This window comes from Mauremys mutica, chromosome 3 (genome assembly GCF_020497125.1).
Source record: "Mauremys mutica isolate MM-2020 ecotype Southern chromosome 3, ASM2049712v1, whole genome shotgun sequence".
Lineage (NCBI taxonomy): Eukaryota > Metazoa > Chordata > Testudines > Geoemydidae > Mauremys > Mauremys mutica.
In genome coordinates this window covers 120,453,909-120,473,295 of record NC_059074.1, presented here as the reverse complement: position 1 = coordinate 120,473,295, position 19,387 = coordinate 120,453,909, and the positions used below count along the sequence as shown (strand labels likewise).

General features: G+C 42.6%; 1 protein-coding gene across 5 annotated transcripts in view; it reads left to right on the top strand.

The window, feature by feature from the left end:
- Positions 1-402: 402 nt before the first annotated feature.
- The window catches only part of LOC123366232 (WT1 associated protein), a 45,199-nt gene continuing 26,214 nt past the window's right edge, over positions 403-19,387 (top strand). Inside the window, exons 1-3 of one of the 5 annotated variants that reach the window (XM_045009486.1) lie at positions 403-532; positions 12,039-12,075; positions 12,169-12,224. In XM_045009486.1, coding sequence (XP_044865421.1) covers positions 12,046-12,075; positions 12,169-12,224 — 86 coding nt within the window. In that variant the 5' untranslated portion in view covers positions 403-532; positions 12,039-12,045. Of the gene's footprint in view, positions 537-744; positions 886-1,103; positions 1,124-12,038; positions 12,076-12,168; positions 12,225-19,387 lie in introns of those variants that run through there. The other 4 variants (XM_045009487.1, XM_045009489.1, XM_045009485.1 and 1 more) reach the window with 4 other exon arrangements.

Genomic DNA, 19,387 nt, shown 5'->3' with positions numbered 1-19,387 from the left:
CAAAAAATGCGCGTGGTCCCAGGGAGACGCGGTGGGTAAGGCCATGCCTTTTATTGGGCCAACTTCTGTTGGCGAGAGAGCCATGCAGGGGACATAGTATTTGCTCTGCCCTGAGGAAGGGCGCAGGTGAGGCCGCGGAGCTGCCAGCGCCACCCCCCGGCTGCTCTCTTGGGGGGTGGGTTTGGAGCTTGCCACGGGAGGGGAGTCAGCGGCTACTGAGGGGGAGGGGATGACCCCGCGCTAGGCTTCCGGCCAATAGCGTCGCCTCCTCGTGGCTTTGAGTCTTCTTCCGCTCGAAGCCTCACGTCAGCAGGCGGTATCCCTCCGCGTCTCCCCCCCCGCTCCGATCAGATGTTCGGCTGCCCCATGCGATGTCCGTTCAACTGTCAGGTTAACCGCCACATAACAGGCGCGACGCCGTGGGAAGGCGGCGGCTCTGGGCCGGGACCCCGCAGGGAGGAGGAGAGGCGCTTGAGAAGTAGTTCCGGCGCGGAGCCGGAGAAGGGAAGCTACTGCCGCGCCGCCGCCGCCGCCGGGTGAGTAAAGGCGGCGCGAGACAGGGGGCATCGCCGGCGGGTCGCGCTGCTGCAGCTCCGCCTCCCGCCTCCTGCGCGCGGCGGCCACTGCGGGCGGCAGCGGCTCCTCCCAGGGGCAGGCTGGGGGCGGGGCGGCGGCACTCGCGTTTCCTCCTTCGGCGCCATTTTGTAGCGCAGAGAATCCGCAAATAAAGAGCGGGCGGCAGCGCGGGGTGGGGGAAGCGGCGACCGCGGAGGCCCCGGGTTTGGGCGCTGAGGTGGGTGCGGAAGGTGCCGCACTTGATGTGACGGGCCAGGCCCGGGCAGTCGGTGCGCGGGGACAGCGAGGCCTCCGCGCCGCAAGCAGGAGGTGAGTGACCGAGCGGCCTCCCCCGGGCCGCCGCCGCCTCCTTCTTCTCCTCCTCCTCCTCCGCGCGGGATGTGGCCGCTGGAGCGGGGGCGGTGCGCACCGGGCACCAGGGTGTCCCCGCCCTGCTGCTCTTGGGGCTGGGGGCTCCGAGCCCGGCGGCTCCGGCCGTTACCTACGGGGGCAGGGGCAGAAGCGCCTAGAGCCATTTTGTGTGAGGCGCAGGCGAGAGCTCGGCTGGGTGCGTGAGTCACGGCCCGGCCCCGGGGGCGTCCATTGTCCCCACCCGCCGGCTGAGGAGGCCCCGATTTCTCTTGTAGGAGGCGGCGAAAGCGGCCAGGGAGGGCCGGGCGGGATTGGGAGCCGTTCGCCCCCTTCCGCCGGCAGTGAGCCGCGTCCCCGCCGCGGGGAGAGGCCTGTGCGCTCCGCTGTCAAATGGCCCGTGTCGCTGCGGCCGGGCGGGAGAGCTGAGCGGTTTCCAATGGCCTGTTCAGGGCGGCGGCGGCGGCGGCAGGGTTCGCCGGCTGAATGCGGAGGCGCAGCTCCCTTGGGTTCCCGTCCTGCGCAGGCTGATGCACACGCTTAGCTTTACGCGCTGTGCGTGGGTTCCGGGAAGGCAGCGGGACTAGTCACCGCGCCTAAAGTTGAGTATGTGAAGAAATCTTTGCAGATCCGGGGCCTTGTTTTGTATTTTTTGTTTGTGTTGGAGATACTGGTGGTGGTTTCTACACAAACTATAACAAAAATATTAGCTGCCAGGTATTTAAAAAAAAAAAAGCCTGTAAAGCAATGTTTTAATTGCAGTTGTTTTAGTTAACTGCATAATTTTACCTCTGTATCTTTTATATCCCTTAAAATATTACAGTACTGATGACACAATATTGTAAAGTGGCATGTGAGATAAAATAGAACACGATGATCCTCAGGCATGAGCCTTTTAGTTCATGTGTCAAATATGGCAAAGTAACAGCTGCTATAATTAGCTTGTAATAAGTTTTAAGAACTTACATAAAAACTTAAATAAAAACCCATCCTGTGTTCCAGCTGTCTGTGTTACATTAATATTTCACCTATTTGTATCTTGATATTACTGAGAGCAAAAGTAAAAGGTTGGAAAGTTGACAAGCTACCATTTGTCTCTAGAACGAATTTTTGGGTTAAGATGTACATTTTTAGTATGATAGTGAATAAATTATGCCATATATAAACACTGAATTTGTGTTTATTTCAATAGGACATATTGAAGATTATTCTTTAAAAGAATTTCCGTTGTTTATTCTTATAGAAAATGACATATTGTCATGCTCTTACAGAAAACTAGGATCACCTTAGCAGTGAGCTTGAATGTTCTTTCAGTTGAGAGCCAATTGAGGGGAGGCATCTTTAGCTGTTGCACAGTATTTAAAGTTGCTTCCTTTTTTGTTTAAAAGCAAAGCACAAAGAATAACTTATTTTTAGTTAACATATTCTATGTACTGTGGTCAGTGTCTTGGAGATGGGTCAGAAAACATGCTAATGGACCACCATCTTACTATTGGCATGTTAATGGCATTTAAAATAATAAAAATTGATAAAATAACAAACAAGACCTCTTAGGCCTTAAGCTTGCAAATAATTAAGAATGCAGTAACTTTACACATTGAGTAAGAGTACCTCATGCTTAAGTGTTTATAGGATTGTTGCCTTACTGATTTATTTTTTTCTTTTCCTATATCCAGGTACATATACTGACAAAACAATAAGCAATTTAAAACAGCCAGTCAGCATTCAAAGACAAAAAACAAATTTAGGTTGGCTTCTGACACTCCTTCATGCTGCTGTAGAGGTGTCAGTTTTGAGGAATTACCTAATGCATCTCAAAATGTTGACTACTGGGGTGCTGCTATCAATCTGCTCTGTATATCTAAATCTCTCAAGTTTAAATTGCTAAATTACTATGAAGTATTGCTAATGCAGAAAGTCTTCCATGTTCCAGTAATAGGGTGAAATATATATAATATGTACAAAAAAACTATTACAAGAAAGTTAGCTATTTAGGTTGCAAAGTCAACCCCTAAGTTAAGAAATACTGGATGTACAGTTGCTCATGCAGTATGAATTCAGCCCCTTGTGCATCCATCTGGTGCACTGAATAATATTAGCTGCGGGGGGATACACACAGTCAGATTAAAGGTTATATCATTATGCATATACACAAGGGGGGAGAATTAAGAGTGCACAGGAAATTTACATCTGGTATTTCCTAATATTTGAGCCATTTGGCTTTGCAACCTAAATAACTGATTTAATGTAGACTAATATAATTTTGTAGTTCTTAAAGGAAAAAGTGTTAACATTATGCATATAGCATCATTGGCATGCATCATTATTCATATAGCAGCGTGGTTTGAACTCTGAACCTTCATTGCTTCAGGACTCTTACTACAGTAGTTGGCAGCAGGAGAAACAACTTGGGTTGATTAGCTGCTGGTAGCTTTTGCTGGGGTGGAGGCAACCTGGCCTGGCTCTGATCAGTACAGTGCCCCCTAAAGCAGAGGTGGGCAAACTATGCCCTGTGGGCCACATCCAGCCCATGGGACTGTCCTTCTCGGCCCTTGAGCTCCCAGTCAGGGAGGCTAGCCTGTGGCCCCTCCCCCGCTGTTCCCCCTTCCCCACAGCCACACAGGCAGCACTCTGGACGGCGCATCTGGCTCCGGCCGAGTGGCATGGCTGCCAGACATGCTGCTCTGAGCGGCATGGTAAGGGGGCTGGGAGATTGGATAAGGGGCAGGGGGTTCTGGGGGGCAGTCAGCGGACAGGGAGCGGGGGGGGTTGGATGGGGTAGAGGTTCTGGGTGGTGGTGGTGGTCAGGGGATGGAAAATGGGGGGTTGGATAGGTGTGGGAGTCCTGGGGGGGGCTGTCGGGGGGGTGGGGGTGTGGATAGGAGTTGGGGCAGTCAGGGGACAGGGAGTGGGGGGGTTGGTTAGGGGGTGGGGTCCTGGGGGAGTGGTTAGGGTTGGGGTGGGTCCCAGGAGGGAGTGGTCAGGGGACAAGTAGCGGGGGGGGGGGGAAGGTTGGATGGGTTGGGGGTTCTGAGGGGGGCAGTCAGAGGACAGAAAGTGGGAGGGTGTGGGGGCCAGGCTGTTTGGGGAGGCACAGCCTTCCTATCCGGCCCTCCATACAGTTTTGCAACCCTGCTGTGGCCCAAAGGCTTAAAAAGTTTGCCCACCGCTGCCCTAAAGCCTTGTGCATGGTCCAGAGAGATGGTTGTAGGAATGGAGCCCAGCTGTGCTCCCACCACTGCATTTGCAGCTCGAAAGTGTCTGCTACTGCAACTTTGGCACAGCAACTAGGACCTGTTTTAGAATGTTCACGTTTTGTTTTGGCATGCTGCTAAGAGTTGGGAAAGAGTTCTGCTGGGAAAGAGTTGTCTAACAGATTGTAACTTCTCATGCATTTTATGAGACAAGCAAAAGGCACATCCCTATCCCCAAGGTTTTCGCCTTGCTGAATTTCAGACATGCCAAACAATGCAGATGTGTTAGAATTACTAACAAAAATAAATGAGCCTTTTTTAATGGAGAGTGGTAGGTAACCTAAACATAGGGGGCCACTACCAGTTCCATCCTATGATGTAGAATAACTTGAGGTCTTTCTGGTTGACAACACCTGGAGCAAAAGCGATTTAGTAAAACCAAGACTGAGTATTTCCATTACAATCCCATTTTCAGTTGCTTAGCTCTTTTCAAAATTTTCATCTATTGAACTGAAATCTCAGAGCGTGGTTTCTGCCCACAAATGGCTAGTTTTAGAAAGTTTGAGCAAAAAGGTTTTGGTGGCTTTTCAAAGGTGTGAGTGTTTGGGGGGGGGGGTAGTGGCAAATGCTTCCCTTTTTAAAAAGTTTGAATAGCTGTAACTCCACTTTTTCTGAGGAAAAGTGTCTTTAACCAGGTGGCGAGGTTGATAATTGCACTTTGTACATGCACTGTACTTCAGGTGCAACTTTTAAGTACTTTTTGCCACTGTTCTATGCATGGCTAACATAGCAATGTGGTGTATGTACATTTATGGAGCCCTCTTTCATTGAGTGAGTATGGCTTTGCACATCTGAAAACAGTACATTGCCAGTGCAGTATTTAAAAATATGAAAAACTTTAAGTCCTTGCCTTACTAGGTGCTCATCTAGAACGTCTTGCAGCGTCTAACCTATATGTTTGGTTTTAAAAAAAAAATCATTTAAAAACTACATCTAGGAGTATTATGCTTGCAAATGGTGAATAAAAATCAGTTTAAATATTGATAATTTAATTTAAACAAAGTACAGGCTTATTTAAAAAACCTGTTTAACATAAAATTTGAAATTGACCACCTATGTTAAGACCTAAACTTTCTATAATCTATTAATCACTTAAATTAAATACAGAACAGAACATTAAGCAGCACATGTCAGGTTGTAAAGAAAATGAAACCACTGAGCTAGTGAAAGTCAATAGCTAAGCACCTGGAACCAGAGTTTGATGAAATGCTAAACCAACTTTTGACATCAGTAGCCTCGTCTGCAGAGAGAATATTCTGTTCATTTCAGTTTATTCAACTAGTTCAGTTTAATGACTAGCTCATTGAAAGTTAAGAAACCAATTGGGATTTGGGAAAATAAGTTTTCCTCTTCCAATCTATGTATAAAAAGTAGGTGGGAGGATGAGATGATCTGCTAGTTCTAAAATCTTGAATGACATGGTGACCAGAAACTATCAGTTCAGTTCACAAACTACATATAATCAGTTTTAAATGCAAAGCATGTTTTGATAAATGTGCAAAATACATAACTTTAAGAATTTTATTTAATGAAAAAAATTAAAATGCTCTTCATGCATTTTGAGTTTGGGATTTCTATCTAAATAGAGCTTGACACATCACAAGAAAAATTAAGCACCTAGTAAATAAGAAATGCATCACTCACCATTTTCTAACATAATTAAAAATTAAGAATTTGAATAAACATAAATTAAGCTATATAATTGCTTAAATGTGTATGGATCATGTATCCTAGTTAGCAAAGTGCCAAATTTAGCACAAAAGCTATATTTAGTTGCAAAACAACCTGTTTTAATAGGTTGATTCTCCTTGACTGGTAACTTTCTTTAGGAAAATAACAAATGCAAATACATTTGTTAATGAAAAACGTGATTAAAATCAGTGACTTAAATCAAGGTTTCCTGCTTGTCAGTGTAAATCATGATTAAAATCAGTGATTTTTAATCAATCCACCCTGCTTGCAAACGAGGTAATGCCAAAGTTAAGGTTTGCTGCTTGTATGTATACCTCACACCATGGTCTTAAGATAGTATAGAATTTGAAAAACTACTACATTTTGTAATATAAGGTATTTCAGAAGATTGGAGGGCTGTACTGGATTCTTGTACGTTAATGACATTTGAGGACTCGTGGCATTTCAGTGATTAAAAAATGCCACATCTGTTTAAGGTGTGGAAGTGTATACTGTAATTCAAGAAAGTGTAATCTAACCTAATGTAATTACTGTATTGTGACACATGCACAATGGAGCAGAATTTAGGCTGTGCAGGCACCCTAAACTTTGGTAATAACTATGCAACCTCCGGTGTTCTAAGTTGCCGCAGTATACTTTCCTTCCATCCAAAACGTTAACTTCTTATTTCTGTATTCTTAAGAGACGTCTCCAGCATTCATTACCATCTTCACATCCCCTACAGCACAGTCAGTAACACTCTCAAAGTTATTCACTTCCATCACCAATAGAAGTAAAAAGCAGTATGCATCCCAGGTTATCAAACTTTGATTCTAGGGCAAAACATTAATAGTGATCTCTGCAGTGTGAAAGTAGAATGACATTACATAGGTATGGTCTGGGACATATATTGATATTATGTGTCAGAGTTAAGATTTATTTGGGAGTGTAGTTGGCCAAACAAGGCATTTGAACAACTGAAGAAACTCACATTAATTCCATTAAAAATAAACTAGTATTAGCTTCTGATAGCCACTGTGGAAAACTTGACGATAAACAGAAAATTCCTTCATGACCTTTCTTAAATGTTCTGATTGAAACTTCAAAAATACAGAATATTTTTGATGATCAGTGCAGATATTTTTGGCAGTTGTGTACCATAAATTCATTTTATTAGGAAGTGCACTTTCTGTATTTGAATTATATTTGTTCTTAAAAAATAGCGTGGAATGGAGGGAGAGAAGAAGCTTCATGATACTTAATTAAGCCTTGCAAAATTATCTTGAAAATGTTCCTCAAGGGTGTGTGATAACTGATTACTTGTCTCCCCCCCCCCACTGGCCTCCCCCCCCCTCCAAAAAAAAATTTGCTCATGGCAAGTGGGTGGATACAGTTTAAAAACTAATTTTTTTGTAACTGATCATTCAAAAGAAGCATTTGCTCTTTGAAAGTCTGAGATTTAAAAAAAAAAATTAAACTTTCTCCTTTGAAACAAAACAAAAGGAAACTTACGGTTTTCTTTGCTGTCTGGGAGAAAGGTACATCTTATAAAGCAATAGAAAAGGTGTGGGATTTAAGCCCTTAAACACTAAAATCAACAATTCTGTATTATATTATGAATTTAAAAATAGTCCATGCATTTGTAATTGTATAAAAACCACATTACTGGAACTGGACTAGTATTTTACTTAAGTAAATTTATTTAAATTTGGGTAGGTATAACTTACCTACCCACTTGACCACAGGACCACTTTCTTTTAAAGAAACAACCATTCATTACTCTTAGGCCAGGTCTACATTTGTTGTTCAGAGGTGTGAAAAACCACCCCCTGAGCAATGTAGTAATACCAGCCTAAGTCCCTGTGTAGACAGCGCCATGTTGGCGGGAGAACTTCTCCCACCAACATAGCTACTGCCTCTCTGGTAGGTGGATTAACTCTGATAGGAGAGGTCTCCTGTCGGCTTAGTGCATCTTCATTGAAGTGCTACCGTGGTGTAGCTGTGCGGATGCAGCATCTTAAGCATAGACTTGCCCTTAATGATCTTTTTGTCTTTTCTGAGTGCAAGTGTTCTTTATTGCTTGTAACATGCTGATAAGTCTGGTCCTGAGAACAGCTAAGAAGGCTGTTGCTTCTACCTCTCAGATGAAAACTAATCATTGGTACCTCTCTCCTGTGGTTTAAAAAAAAAAAAAAAGTCTAAATCCAAGTTGCTCTTATCACAAGTTATGTCTCTGCTAGGTATGTTTTACCTATGTAGGTATACCAATATACGACACTGGCGGAGCTCTCCTGGTGTGGATTATAGTGGTAAAGATGCATTCCGTAGTTTATTCTGTGGGATTGTCTACACAGTATGTTAGTGAGCACCAATGGGGATGTAAATTCTTGTGTGCAGCAGTATGTCATAAACTGTGCTGGTGCACTCTAAAAGTTCCCTAATTGACATTGCCATAGTACTGTTTGAAACTCTTAATCTGTGTCAGCAAGGTTGCACACAGTGTGAGACACGCTGCTGCACATGAGAATTTACACTCTGTTGTTCACTAATGCACTGTGTAGACAAGCCCTCTCTACTGGTCTAGATTGATCTACTGGGGGAAAAGTAGAGTTCAGCCAGATAGGGATCATGTCTCAATACCCTGGACCAGTGGTTCTCAACCCATGGGCGGCTTACAGCCCAATCAGCACACAGCTGCAGCCCATGTAACATCCTCGGGGCCATACAGGTAGTATATATAGGTTGTGGATACGGCCCACATAACAGAGAGAGCTGTATTTTTGTCCCACAATGGTAAATAGGTTGAGAACTGCCTGGACTGACATAGCTATTTCAGCAGAAATCTGTAGTACAGACATAGCCATAGATTCTATTTCATAATAGACTAGGGCCCATTTTAATGAATACCAGATTATAGGACAAACATGTTAACACTTCCAGTGTTATAATAAAATGCATGATGAGGCGGCGTAGCCTAATGATTACAGAAACTGGGTGTCTTAGAGGTTCACCTTGGGCAAGTGATTTGATGACCCTCTTGCCTTAGCCATTCAACTCTAAAACTTTTAAAAGGCACATTGTTATCTATGAGAACTGAACTGTGCACCTGAGATGAATTTCTATCTAAAAAAGTTTCCTTTACTTCCCGCCCTTCACACTTAAACAATACATACTAAAGAAGTAAAAGTAAAATCTGATGAACATATTTCCTGGGAACCAAGCAAGTTTTTTAGTAAAACTCTCTGGTATTTCTTAGATCAGTCTCGCAAAACCAATGAAAACCTATTAGCCAAAATATGGTTGCCTTTTCTCTGCATCAGTAGTATAATGGACAAGTTAATGATACTTACTGAATGCAGTCTTGAAAAGTTTCCTTGGGAAAACAGAACTGTTGACTGTTGCACCATTATTATTCCCTTTTTAAAACACTCTTGGGAAATGTTTTTCTGTTGCTGCCCTTTAACTAGGGTCTTTGAGAACAGAATCTCAGTGTTTGGCAAAGGAGTTCTTGCACTCTTTTTAAAGTAGAGCTGCTTCCAACTGCATAGCATCTTTCCTGCTCCACAAATGCTTTTCTGGTGGCTATACTTCTTTCCCTTTCATCTAAATCACAGCAGATTTCTAGTTTTGAAGCTTTCCTTCAGAGGGAGGAGGGGATCAGTCTTTTTGTTTAAAAGACTTCTTTGGCTTATGGAAAGCTGGAGTGTCTCTCTCTCTCATCTTTTCCCTGTGTCCTGCCCTTCCCCCCCCGGTTAGAATTGGTTAAAATTTCAGCCTTTTTTTTAAAACTTGTGTCAAACTTAAAAATCATGGGATGTACTTAGAGGTTATTTAATGTTGAAGGGTTGCAGAGAGGTTTGAGCATAACAGACTGGGGTATCCTAGTTAAATTGAAAAGCTAATTTTGTTTTATCCTTCGTGTGTGTGTATTCATAAACTACTTCCCGAGTTGAGTCAGTGTGGAATTAGTGGCTTTTCTCCAGCAAATTGATTTGAAACAAAGGGAGTCTATAACCGTTTTAAATCATCAGCCACTTTCCAAACAGGCTATAAATGTTACTCAGGAGCTACTTCAGTGTTTCTCAAATGTGGCCACCAGGGGCTTTTTGTGGGGCCACAGCCTCCTGGATGGTGATTGGTGTGGGAGGGGGACAAAACAGGGGCCTTTCCCCTGGTGCTGTCAGCAGGGGTTGGGCCCTGCCCCCCTCTGGAGCCATAAACACCTGAGAAGCAGGCAGCCAGTGTGAGTACCCCACCTTCCTGGGGGCGGTAGGGCATGGGCTTCTGGCTTTCAGCTTCAGCCCTGGGAGGAAGGCAGTGGGCTCCGTCCCCTGGCTGCAGGGCTTCAGGCCCCAGCCCTCAGCCACATGGCAGTGGGTGCTGGCCTTGGGCCCACCCCTCCATCGTTCCTGGTCCCTACTGCATCCTCCAGCCCCGCACTTTAGTGGTGCAGCTGCAGGCCTCTGGTCCCCAGGCTCCAGCTGCAGGCTCACCCCACCCTCTCACCCCATTGCCCTGGTCACCATTGCTTCCCTCGGTCCCCCATCCATTCCACCAAACACCTGCTGCCTCCCTTGGCTCCTTGTTCATCTCTCTACCCCTCCCCCCCATCGTCACTGTGCTCCCCATCCAGAGCCCTACCCGCCTCCCCATCCAGAGCTTAATTTGTCTCCTGGCTTGCCAGGGCTAAGTAAGTCTGTTGTGAAAAGTGATATTTGTATGTTTGTTAACATCACTTGTCGCTGCCTCCCAGCTAGCTAGCAAGTCTGCTGCTGAGAAAAGTGATGTTAACAAACATACAAATATCACTTTTCACAGAAGCAGACTAACTAGCAAGTCTTAAAGAAAAGGCAACCCCAAAAAAGCAAAAAATCACCAAGAAGATGCATGGCACCTTTTGTTTCTATTCTGTTTAGGTCCAGTAAATAGAAACAACTGTACATTAATTTTTATTATTGCATCTGCAAAAAAACTACATAAAAATTGCAGTGAATTGGACATGCATATTTGACAATTTTTCCCAAAATCTTAATTAACTTTCGAAAGTTAAAGTGGCCACCAGCAAGAGTTGATGGCCGCACTCTGAGGCCACTAAAATTTTTTTTGTGAGAAACCTTGTTTAACAAGATCAGCCTATGATTGACTGACCATTGCAGTAGTAGACTGCCAAAGAAATTAATGTTGTGCATAAATGAAAATGTAGAAGACCTGACTGCTATCTTTGCTGTGTGACCTTATATTGAGCTCCTGTATTTCTTCTAAAACACTATAACCAACCAAAAAGTTTTAAGTAAGTGATCCTCTATTTTGGTGTCAAGTATCAGAGGGGTAGCTGTGTTAGTCTGGGTCTATAAAAGCAGCAAAGAGTCTTGTGGCATCTTATAGACTAACAGACGTTTGGGAGCATGAGCTTTCGTGGGTGAATACCCACTTCGTCGGATGCATGTATTCACCCACGAAAGCTCATGCTCCCAAACGTCTGTTAGTCTATAAGGTGCCACAAGACTCTTTGCCTCTATTTTGGTGGTGGTTTTTCCATTGCCTCTTATGGTATTTGATCTTTGCCCATTAGGTTTTGTTATGCCTGTCATTACACCTGTTGCTACAAGGCATGACCCGTGAGAGAGAGAAACTTCTGAGGACTTTGCTACCAATGTTTATGGAACTCAGTACTACAGAATAAAGTTACAAACTGTCTCACTAGGAGAGTAAACTGCATATGTATAGCAGAAATAAGTATTAACTGGAAGAGTATTCTCTGGAAGTTCTCACCAGGGTTAATAGCAAAATTATAGATGTTTGCTTAAATATGTAAGTGTCTATGTAGAGTTTTCCTACTACACTTGTGAAAATAGAAATGAGAATAAACACTTAAAATTGAAAATTGTCTTAACAGACCAATCTTTTGTTCGTCACAGTAAAAATAACAATACCAGTATCAATAGTATCACCAAAATAAAATATTACTTGAATTCTACCTCCTGATGTTTGTGCTGGAAGAGTGACTAGCATGGTAATGGTTGCTTATCAAACAGATGTTGTGTACTTCAGCATCTGACCTCACTGATAGGGGTGGGTTTTTTTTGTTTTTTTTTTTTTTAAATCAAGGCTGGGAATGCAAAGATGGGCTAACTTTCTGAACTCCCTAACTGGACCAAATCAGACTAAGTAATGTTTTTTTCTTCCTCAGTTCACAATGACTAATGAAGAACCTCTCCCAAAGAAGGTAAGTTTGAAATGTTTGTTTTTTCCTTGTTTTGTTGGTAGCAGTGACAAACGGTTAAATTGATTGTTTTGGTTTTTTTTTTTTACTTTGTAGGTTCGCCTTAGTGAAACAGACTTTAAGGTTTTGGGTAGAGATGAACTGATCCTAAGGTAAAGTAACAAATGGGTTTCTACTGTATAAACAAAAACATTTTTAAAATGGGACTTCTCTCAAATCCTAATGGGAAATGTACCACTCTGTCCAAACTGCTTTTCATAAAGCACACCATGTAGCAATACTTGTAATTTGATAGTTGACAATAGCCAAGATTTTCAAAGTGATTTGATGTTTTCGTGTCCAACTTGAAACATATTTAAAGGGTTTGATTTCTCATATTGCTGCTCTCCACCCTCTGAAAAATCAGGCCTCTTTAAAGGTATCTAAACTTAGATACCCAGAACTGAGGCACCTGAAATCACTAGCCACTCTTGAAAGCATTTGTCAGTATCTGTAAATATGTTCTTGGAGTTATCAGGGTTTCCCAAAAAAAAAAAGTCCACTTTAATTGTAAATAGCATATTAGTATTGGTGAGTAGGGAGAGTTAAGCAGCTAGTAACTATGTAATTTAAGCTTTTTATTTAAAAATAAATTTCTGGTGGTCTTCACACCCCATAAAGATCTCTTGAATGTGGATCAAATATAAACTGATGCAGCTGCTTAACATTTTTCCCAAGTAGCAGCTGAGTGAAATTGGCAAAATTAATCAGTTTCACTACTGCTATTGGGAGTTCTTTAGCCAGCACTGAAACTGACAGTCTTGTTTTTTCTCTACTGTTATGGAAAGCTGTCTGGAACAAATACACTGAAACTATTCAAAGGAGGGAACATCAAAATCAGACTGGAGAGAGCAGAAGAGACTGACTATATGGGGAAGTGGGAGCCATTAAGTGGGAGTATTTCAGATTGGTCAGATGGTCTCAGATTCTGGCTAATAGGTTTTTGTAATTGTAAAAGTTGCAACAGTTTAATTTAAATCTGTTCACTTATTCCAGTGTCAAGCCTTGTGATGAGCAAATCCAGTTGTAAACAAATTTAACTGTTCACGCAGTTGGGATTTTGTCAATACAGGGATGAACGCTGGTTTAAGTAAATAGATTTAAAAAACAATTTTAGTTAAATCACTGCAGATATTGTATGTAGATCAGCCCTAATGAAGGGAATTCACCGTGGGTTGGAATACCCTCCCCCCTTCAAGCAGCTGGAAGTGGTAGGGTTGGGTTTTTCACCAGGCTGTTACTGCTGAACCTTGCTGGTGACTGCATCCCACCATTACCACCTGATCTATTGTATGGCCTTCATCCAGTGATTTTTTTCAAGCCTGTATCTCACTGTTAGATGGCAAATTACTTCAGAGTTGTCTTTGGACACAGGAATATACATAAGTGGTGTCTCACAACCTTGAAGTATGAATGTTTATATATGTTGGGGACCCCCCCCAAGATACTAGAATATTTATTAACTGACAGTATTCATGTTTACATATATAGTATGTAGGGATTGCATAGACTTACCTTCCTTGGTTATATATTTTGACAACTTAAAATGTTTCAGTATCTTCTGTGGTGTCTATGTGGGAATCTTGCTGTCTATATATGTTGTGCACAGATAATCAGTGTGTTTGTGGGTAATGTTTTGCTGTTTTCTAATGGGGTCTAAAAGATGTACACATTAAGTAGACTTCACATCCTGGCACTGGTTACATCCGTGAGTAAACAAATAACTTGAAGTTCCACAACAAATACTGTCTCTTTCCAACTTTTTTCAAACTGGTTATGGGAGTACTTTTTTAAAATAGCTCTCACTATGTGGGGGGAGGGATAGCTCAGTGGTTTGACCATTGGCCTGCTAAACCCAGGGTTGTGAGCTCAATCCTTGAGGGGGCCATTTAGGGAACTGGTAAAAATCTGTCTAGGGATTGGTCCTGCTTTGAGTAGAGGGTTGGACTAGATGACCTCCTGAAGTCCCTTCCAACCTTGATATTCTATGTACACCTAGGGGAACCCAAATTCATTATAGCGCTGCATGACAGCAGCTGCTGTCTCTTCCCTTCCCTCCCCCCCCCACTTTTTATCCAGTAGCTAACTACTATAGAAATGACATCCCCTTGCTTATACAGACTGTTCAAGAGAAGACTATGGTTCCAACATTTATCATGGAATCCTGCCTTTAAATCTGCTTTGCTTACCCCCACACGTCATTCCTAACAGTTCCCATTCTACAAATGGCTTCTGTAGAGCATGTATGTAAACCACTTGTGACCTTCATGAGGCAGCAAATGTGTCAGCAATCATGTGGTTATTCATTCTCCTTTTGACTGTTCTGTACTAAATATAACTGGTAAAAAGAGAAAATAAGAGAGACATGAAGGTGAACTACCAGAACAGACAAAATTACAAAGGGCTTCTGGGAATCTCATGGGCACACTGATCTGCAGCAGATTTTGATTTTTTTGGAATAGTATTTCACTACAGTGAACTTCCATTTATCTCCTGCACCTACTCCTTTCCTTCTAGTAGTGTCATCTAGACTCTAGGTTTCAGATTTCTATCTTAAGCTTTTCAAAGATTGGAATTCTATTACATGTCCCATTTCTAACAGCCTGTACTGATAAAGCAAATGAGGAGACGCTGTGATAAAAAGGAGGAGTGACTGACACAGTGGAAAGCATATTACGTGACTAGTCAGTAAAAATGTAATGGGGGTAAATAATCCAGAAAAACAATTATGCTCTAATGTTCACAAGATTAAAATGTTTGTTTACATTTGAAGTGACAATTTATAAGATTCTACTTCTAGCAAGATTGTAAACACATAATTTAAACGTGTTAATTTCAAATTCTAACTTAATCCCTTATTTCCCTCCTTGATCTTCCATTTTAACATCTCCACCCCTGGAAAAGTTACTTTTTTGCCAGCAGTTCAAAACAATCAAGATAACCCTTCCCCACAAATTGACAGATTTTTGTTTTGCAGTCTACCATTTCACTAGCCTGGACTGTTTTTTTTTGTTTTTTTTTTAAATGGCGATACACACACACACACACTAACTTTTTATTCTCCATCATGCTTAGAGCAAACAAATTGTGTGAACTGATAACTTTTACAGTTTTGAAAGGCTGTGTCGGGATTGTTGAAATTTCTACAATAGAATTGGGCAAACAGATAAAAGCTTATAACCCCCAAGTTTGTGTGCCCAATACTTAGTGCCCTTTAAAATGGGCAAACAATACCATTGCCTATATTGTCTCTGCTTGTATCATGAAAAGGGATGGTCTGCTTAACTTGTTCACAAATTTTTAAACTGAATTTTTTAACAGACTTATGAAATTGTACTTCTGTCACTGAAGGGCCTTTTTGAAGATTGATGGAATCCTTTGGGCTTCTGAGGATGAATTTAGTGAGTGTGTGTGGACAGAATTCTGTTGATGGTCTGGTAGGATATTATGTTAACCTTTTGTCTACTGTTGATATAGTAATTCCAAAACACCTTTTTCTTGACTTTAATATTCACAGGTCATTGTGGTGTTCTAATTCACTTTACTAGTAAAAAGTAATCTAATTCACTTCCCTGTAGTAGTGGAAGGAGAGATTGCTTACCTTGTACAGTAACTGGAGTATTTTTGAGGCTGTCCCTATAGATACTCCACCTCAGGTGTGCATGTGTCTTTGGGAGATTTTTTTTTTGTGGCAGTGTCTCATCGGCATGTGCTCTAGACATTGTACCAAGGTGAAACACTCTTGGTTCCTTTTCCACCATAAAGTCCTGCAGAGGGAGGGTGGGTACTGGAGCAGCCATAGGGGGACACATCTCTAAGAACTTAATGTACAAGGTAAGTAACCTCTCTTTCTTTGAGTAGTGTCCCTATTGGTGCTCCACTCAAGACTCCAGGGCAGCATTCTTGGAAAGAGGAGCAAGCTTCAGAGCTTGATCTAAAACTGTTGATAAGACTGCTGTGTCAACAGCAGCATCTGACTGCCTGGAGGTGTATACCAGAACAGAGTGTTTAGAAACTGTGTGAACTGATGCTCAAGTTGCAGCTTTGCCAATTTCTGCAACTGGTATACTTTTCAGCTATGTATGTGTCTCCCAGACAGTGGATGCACTGTGAATGTCATTTGCTATCTGCAACAGATTCCAAGCATGTGAGGCAGTGCTCGAGTCCCAGGGATCCTGGTATACCACACTGATGACAACCCCTGAGCAGAGTCTCTTGATGGGAGGCAGGCGGCAGTGAGGGGAGAAGAGAAATGAGGTGTTTAATGGAGAAAAAACCCTAAAACAAAATAAAGCTATAAAGTAAAAGGAAACAATGTCAACCTGAAGCAGGCACTCTAGATGCTCTGTTGCAGGACAGTTGAGAGGTAATGAAGGGTAGTGGTTTGCCCTCCTGGGCACAGCTCTGTATCTCCCCCATATGGGCGCGAGGAAGTCTAGTGTACACCCATGGGCCGAAGAGGCACCGCTACCAAAAATCTCAGATTAAAGGCACGTAGAGTGCATGCGCACCTGAAGTGGAACATGCAAAGGGAGGCTACTCAGAAGTCCTGTTCTAAGGCTGAACAATTGCAACACTAATTTTGAAAACGCCTTGCTGTAGAGGAGAAAGAAGGGATCTTCATCATAGCATCCTGAAAGTTCTGATCAGCAGCACCTTTCCAGAAGATGAACAGCCTGGCTAACTGAGGCTGTTTTAATCTAGCAACAGTCACAGGTTTTATTATTTTGAATGACTTAAAATTATTTGCAAATAAAACCAGTTGGATTTGGACTAAGCTGTCTTCGTAGTGACAAAACAGTGCATGATTGGCGCCATCTTTCCTACTTGAGCTTTGACAGATTGGACATTGATTCTGAGGGCGCTGCAGGGTACAAACCTACAGGTTCGGTCCATAACTTGTCTAATAAAGGCAAGTGGGAATATGCTAGACTATTGTTGAAGGGAAGGCATTAATGAGCAACTCCAGGAAGGGTAGGATGTTGCTTACGAAAGCTTCTTGTCCTCGTTCTCAACTATTGCTCTGCCCAAATCATCTTTTTTGGGGAATGGTGGTTGAAGGTTGTGATTGAACAGTTCTGACAGAACCAAAAGTAATGATCGCCTTGACTCCAGTCATTGTTTTTAAACTGTGGGAATAGTGTCAGCTGTGGTGGTTCCACTCCTAGTAGTGGATTAAGATTAGATGTCAATGCTCCTTTTTCTGGAAATATCAGGCAACAGTATTAAAGCCCATAAAGTGTTTGTTTGCCATTGGAGCCTACCAATGGGAAGGGAATGAGAGCCCCAAAGATTGTGTGGAACAAATTACTCCCCTACCTGGATGACTCTATTGTGCATAATTTTGTTGTTACTCTTATTAATTTATGTATTAAAACCAGTAGGAAGCCTAGTGAGGAAGTATGGACTGTAGTGTCAATCATTTAAGATAAGTTATGCTTGCAGGCTGTGGAAAGCAACAAGAAGAAATGCCAGAGGTCTTTACAGTAAATTTTTTTTTTTTAAAAAAGGATGTTGAAAAATTTGTTTTTAAAAAAAAAAAAAAAATTTCAGGTCTCAAACATGTCCTTCAATGAGAGACTGAGGTCCTTCAGTCTATTAACAGTCTCTTTAATCAGATATCGAATTGTAGATTTTATTAAAGTCCAGAAAGGATCATTAAATCATCTAGTCCAGTGGCTCTTGAACTGTGGGTCAGGACCCCAAAGTGGCTCATGACCCCATTTTAATGGGTCACCAGGCTGCATTAGACTTGCTGGGGCTTGGAGCTGAAGCCGAAATCTGAGCCCTGCTGCCCAGTGCTGAAGCCTTCAAGTTGTGGCACCCCCCAGGATGGCAGGGCTTTGGCCCCCCTGCCTGGGGTGGTGGGGCATCATGCGCCTCGGCTTTGGTCCCCTTTCCTAGGGTCACATAGTAATTTTGGTTGTCAGATGGAGGTTGCAGTGCAATGAAGTTTGAGAAACCCTGATGTAGTCTGACCTCTTGTATAGTGCTGTTGTATTGTATTGAGCTCAGTAACATGTTTCACTAAAGCATATCTTTAGGAGAGGCATCCGGTCTTTATTTGAAGACCTATACAGGGAGAAGATCCTGATGGCTAGAAAGCACATTAATCTTAGATAGTCATAAGAAGATCCAATGACTGGATCGGATGGGGAAATAAGTGCAGGCTAACAGCGAGCATTATGAAATATTGGAACAGATTGATAGGTCCTCTTCACTTGAACTCTTCACATCCGAGTTTGACATCTTTAAAACAAACACACACACCACCCCTCTAGCTTCCACAAAAGTTAAGCTCAGTGGAGGAATTATTGGGTGGAATTCTATTCAGTGTGTTTATGCAGGAGATCAGGTTAGATCAGGAGGTTCTCAAAGCAGAGAGCAACTGCTTTAAATTATATAATTGAAATCTAGTGTTTTGGAAAATTATACACACCTTTTCACTTCAGTGTAGTGTATTTACTTCAAAAAGTATTGTAAACATATAATGCATAAATCTTTGTTCCTAAACACTATATATATTGTTTATTATCACCACTTTAAGGAAATTGGGCTCTGGGGATTGTAATATGCATGCATGCAGGTTTGTCATCTTGAGACTAAAAAGATGGGACAGCATTAGAGGGCTTGATTGTTCAGCTGCTGAAAAGCTGCACTAAACTAGACCAATCAAAACACTGAGATCAGCCCTCCAAAAAAGTAATTTGTAATTTAACAGTCAGGGTGGTACTGGGGAGGAGGAGAGCTTATGTGACCTAGTGTGCACGCCCCTCCCCCCCAAAAACTTGCTGTACACACACCCCCACCCCCAGCACAAAGGCCAAGCATTATGCAGAATGCAAGGTGGCATGATACAAGCATTGCCACCCTTACTTCTGCAGTTCTGCACTGCTGTTGGTGGTGGCACTGTCTTCAGAGCTGGGCGCCCAGCCAGCAGTCGCCGCTCTCCAGCTGCCCAGCTCTTGAGGCAGCACCTAGCAAGTCTGCTGTGAAAAGTGATACACCTCTACCCTGATATAACGCAGTAAAGCAGAGCTCTGGGGTGGGGGCTGAACACTCCAGCGGATCAAAGCAAGTTCGATATAACGTGGCTTCACCTATAACACAGTAAGATTTTTTTTGGCTCCCGAGGACAGCATTATATCGGGGTAGAGGTGTATTTGTTAATACCACTTTTCACAGCCTCCCAGCTAGCTAGCAAGTCTTTCTCTGAAGTCTGTGCTAATGTCTGGCATGAAAAGTAATAGACAAAGCGCGCGCTCTCTCTCTCTCT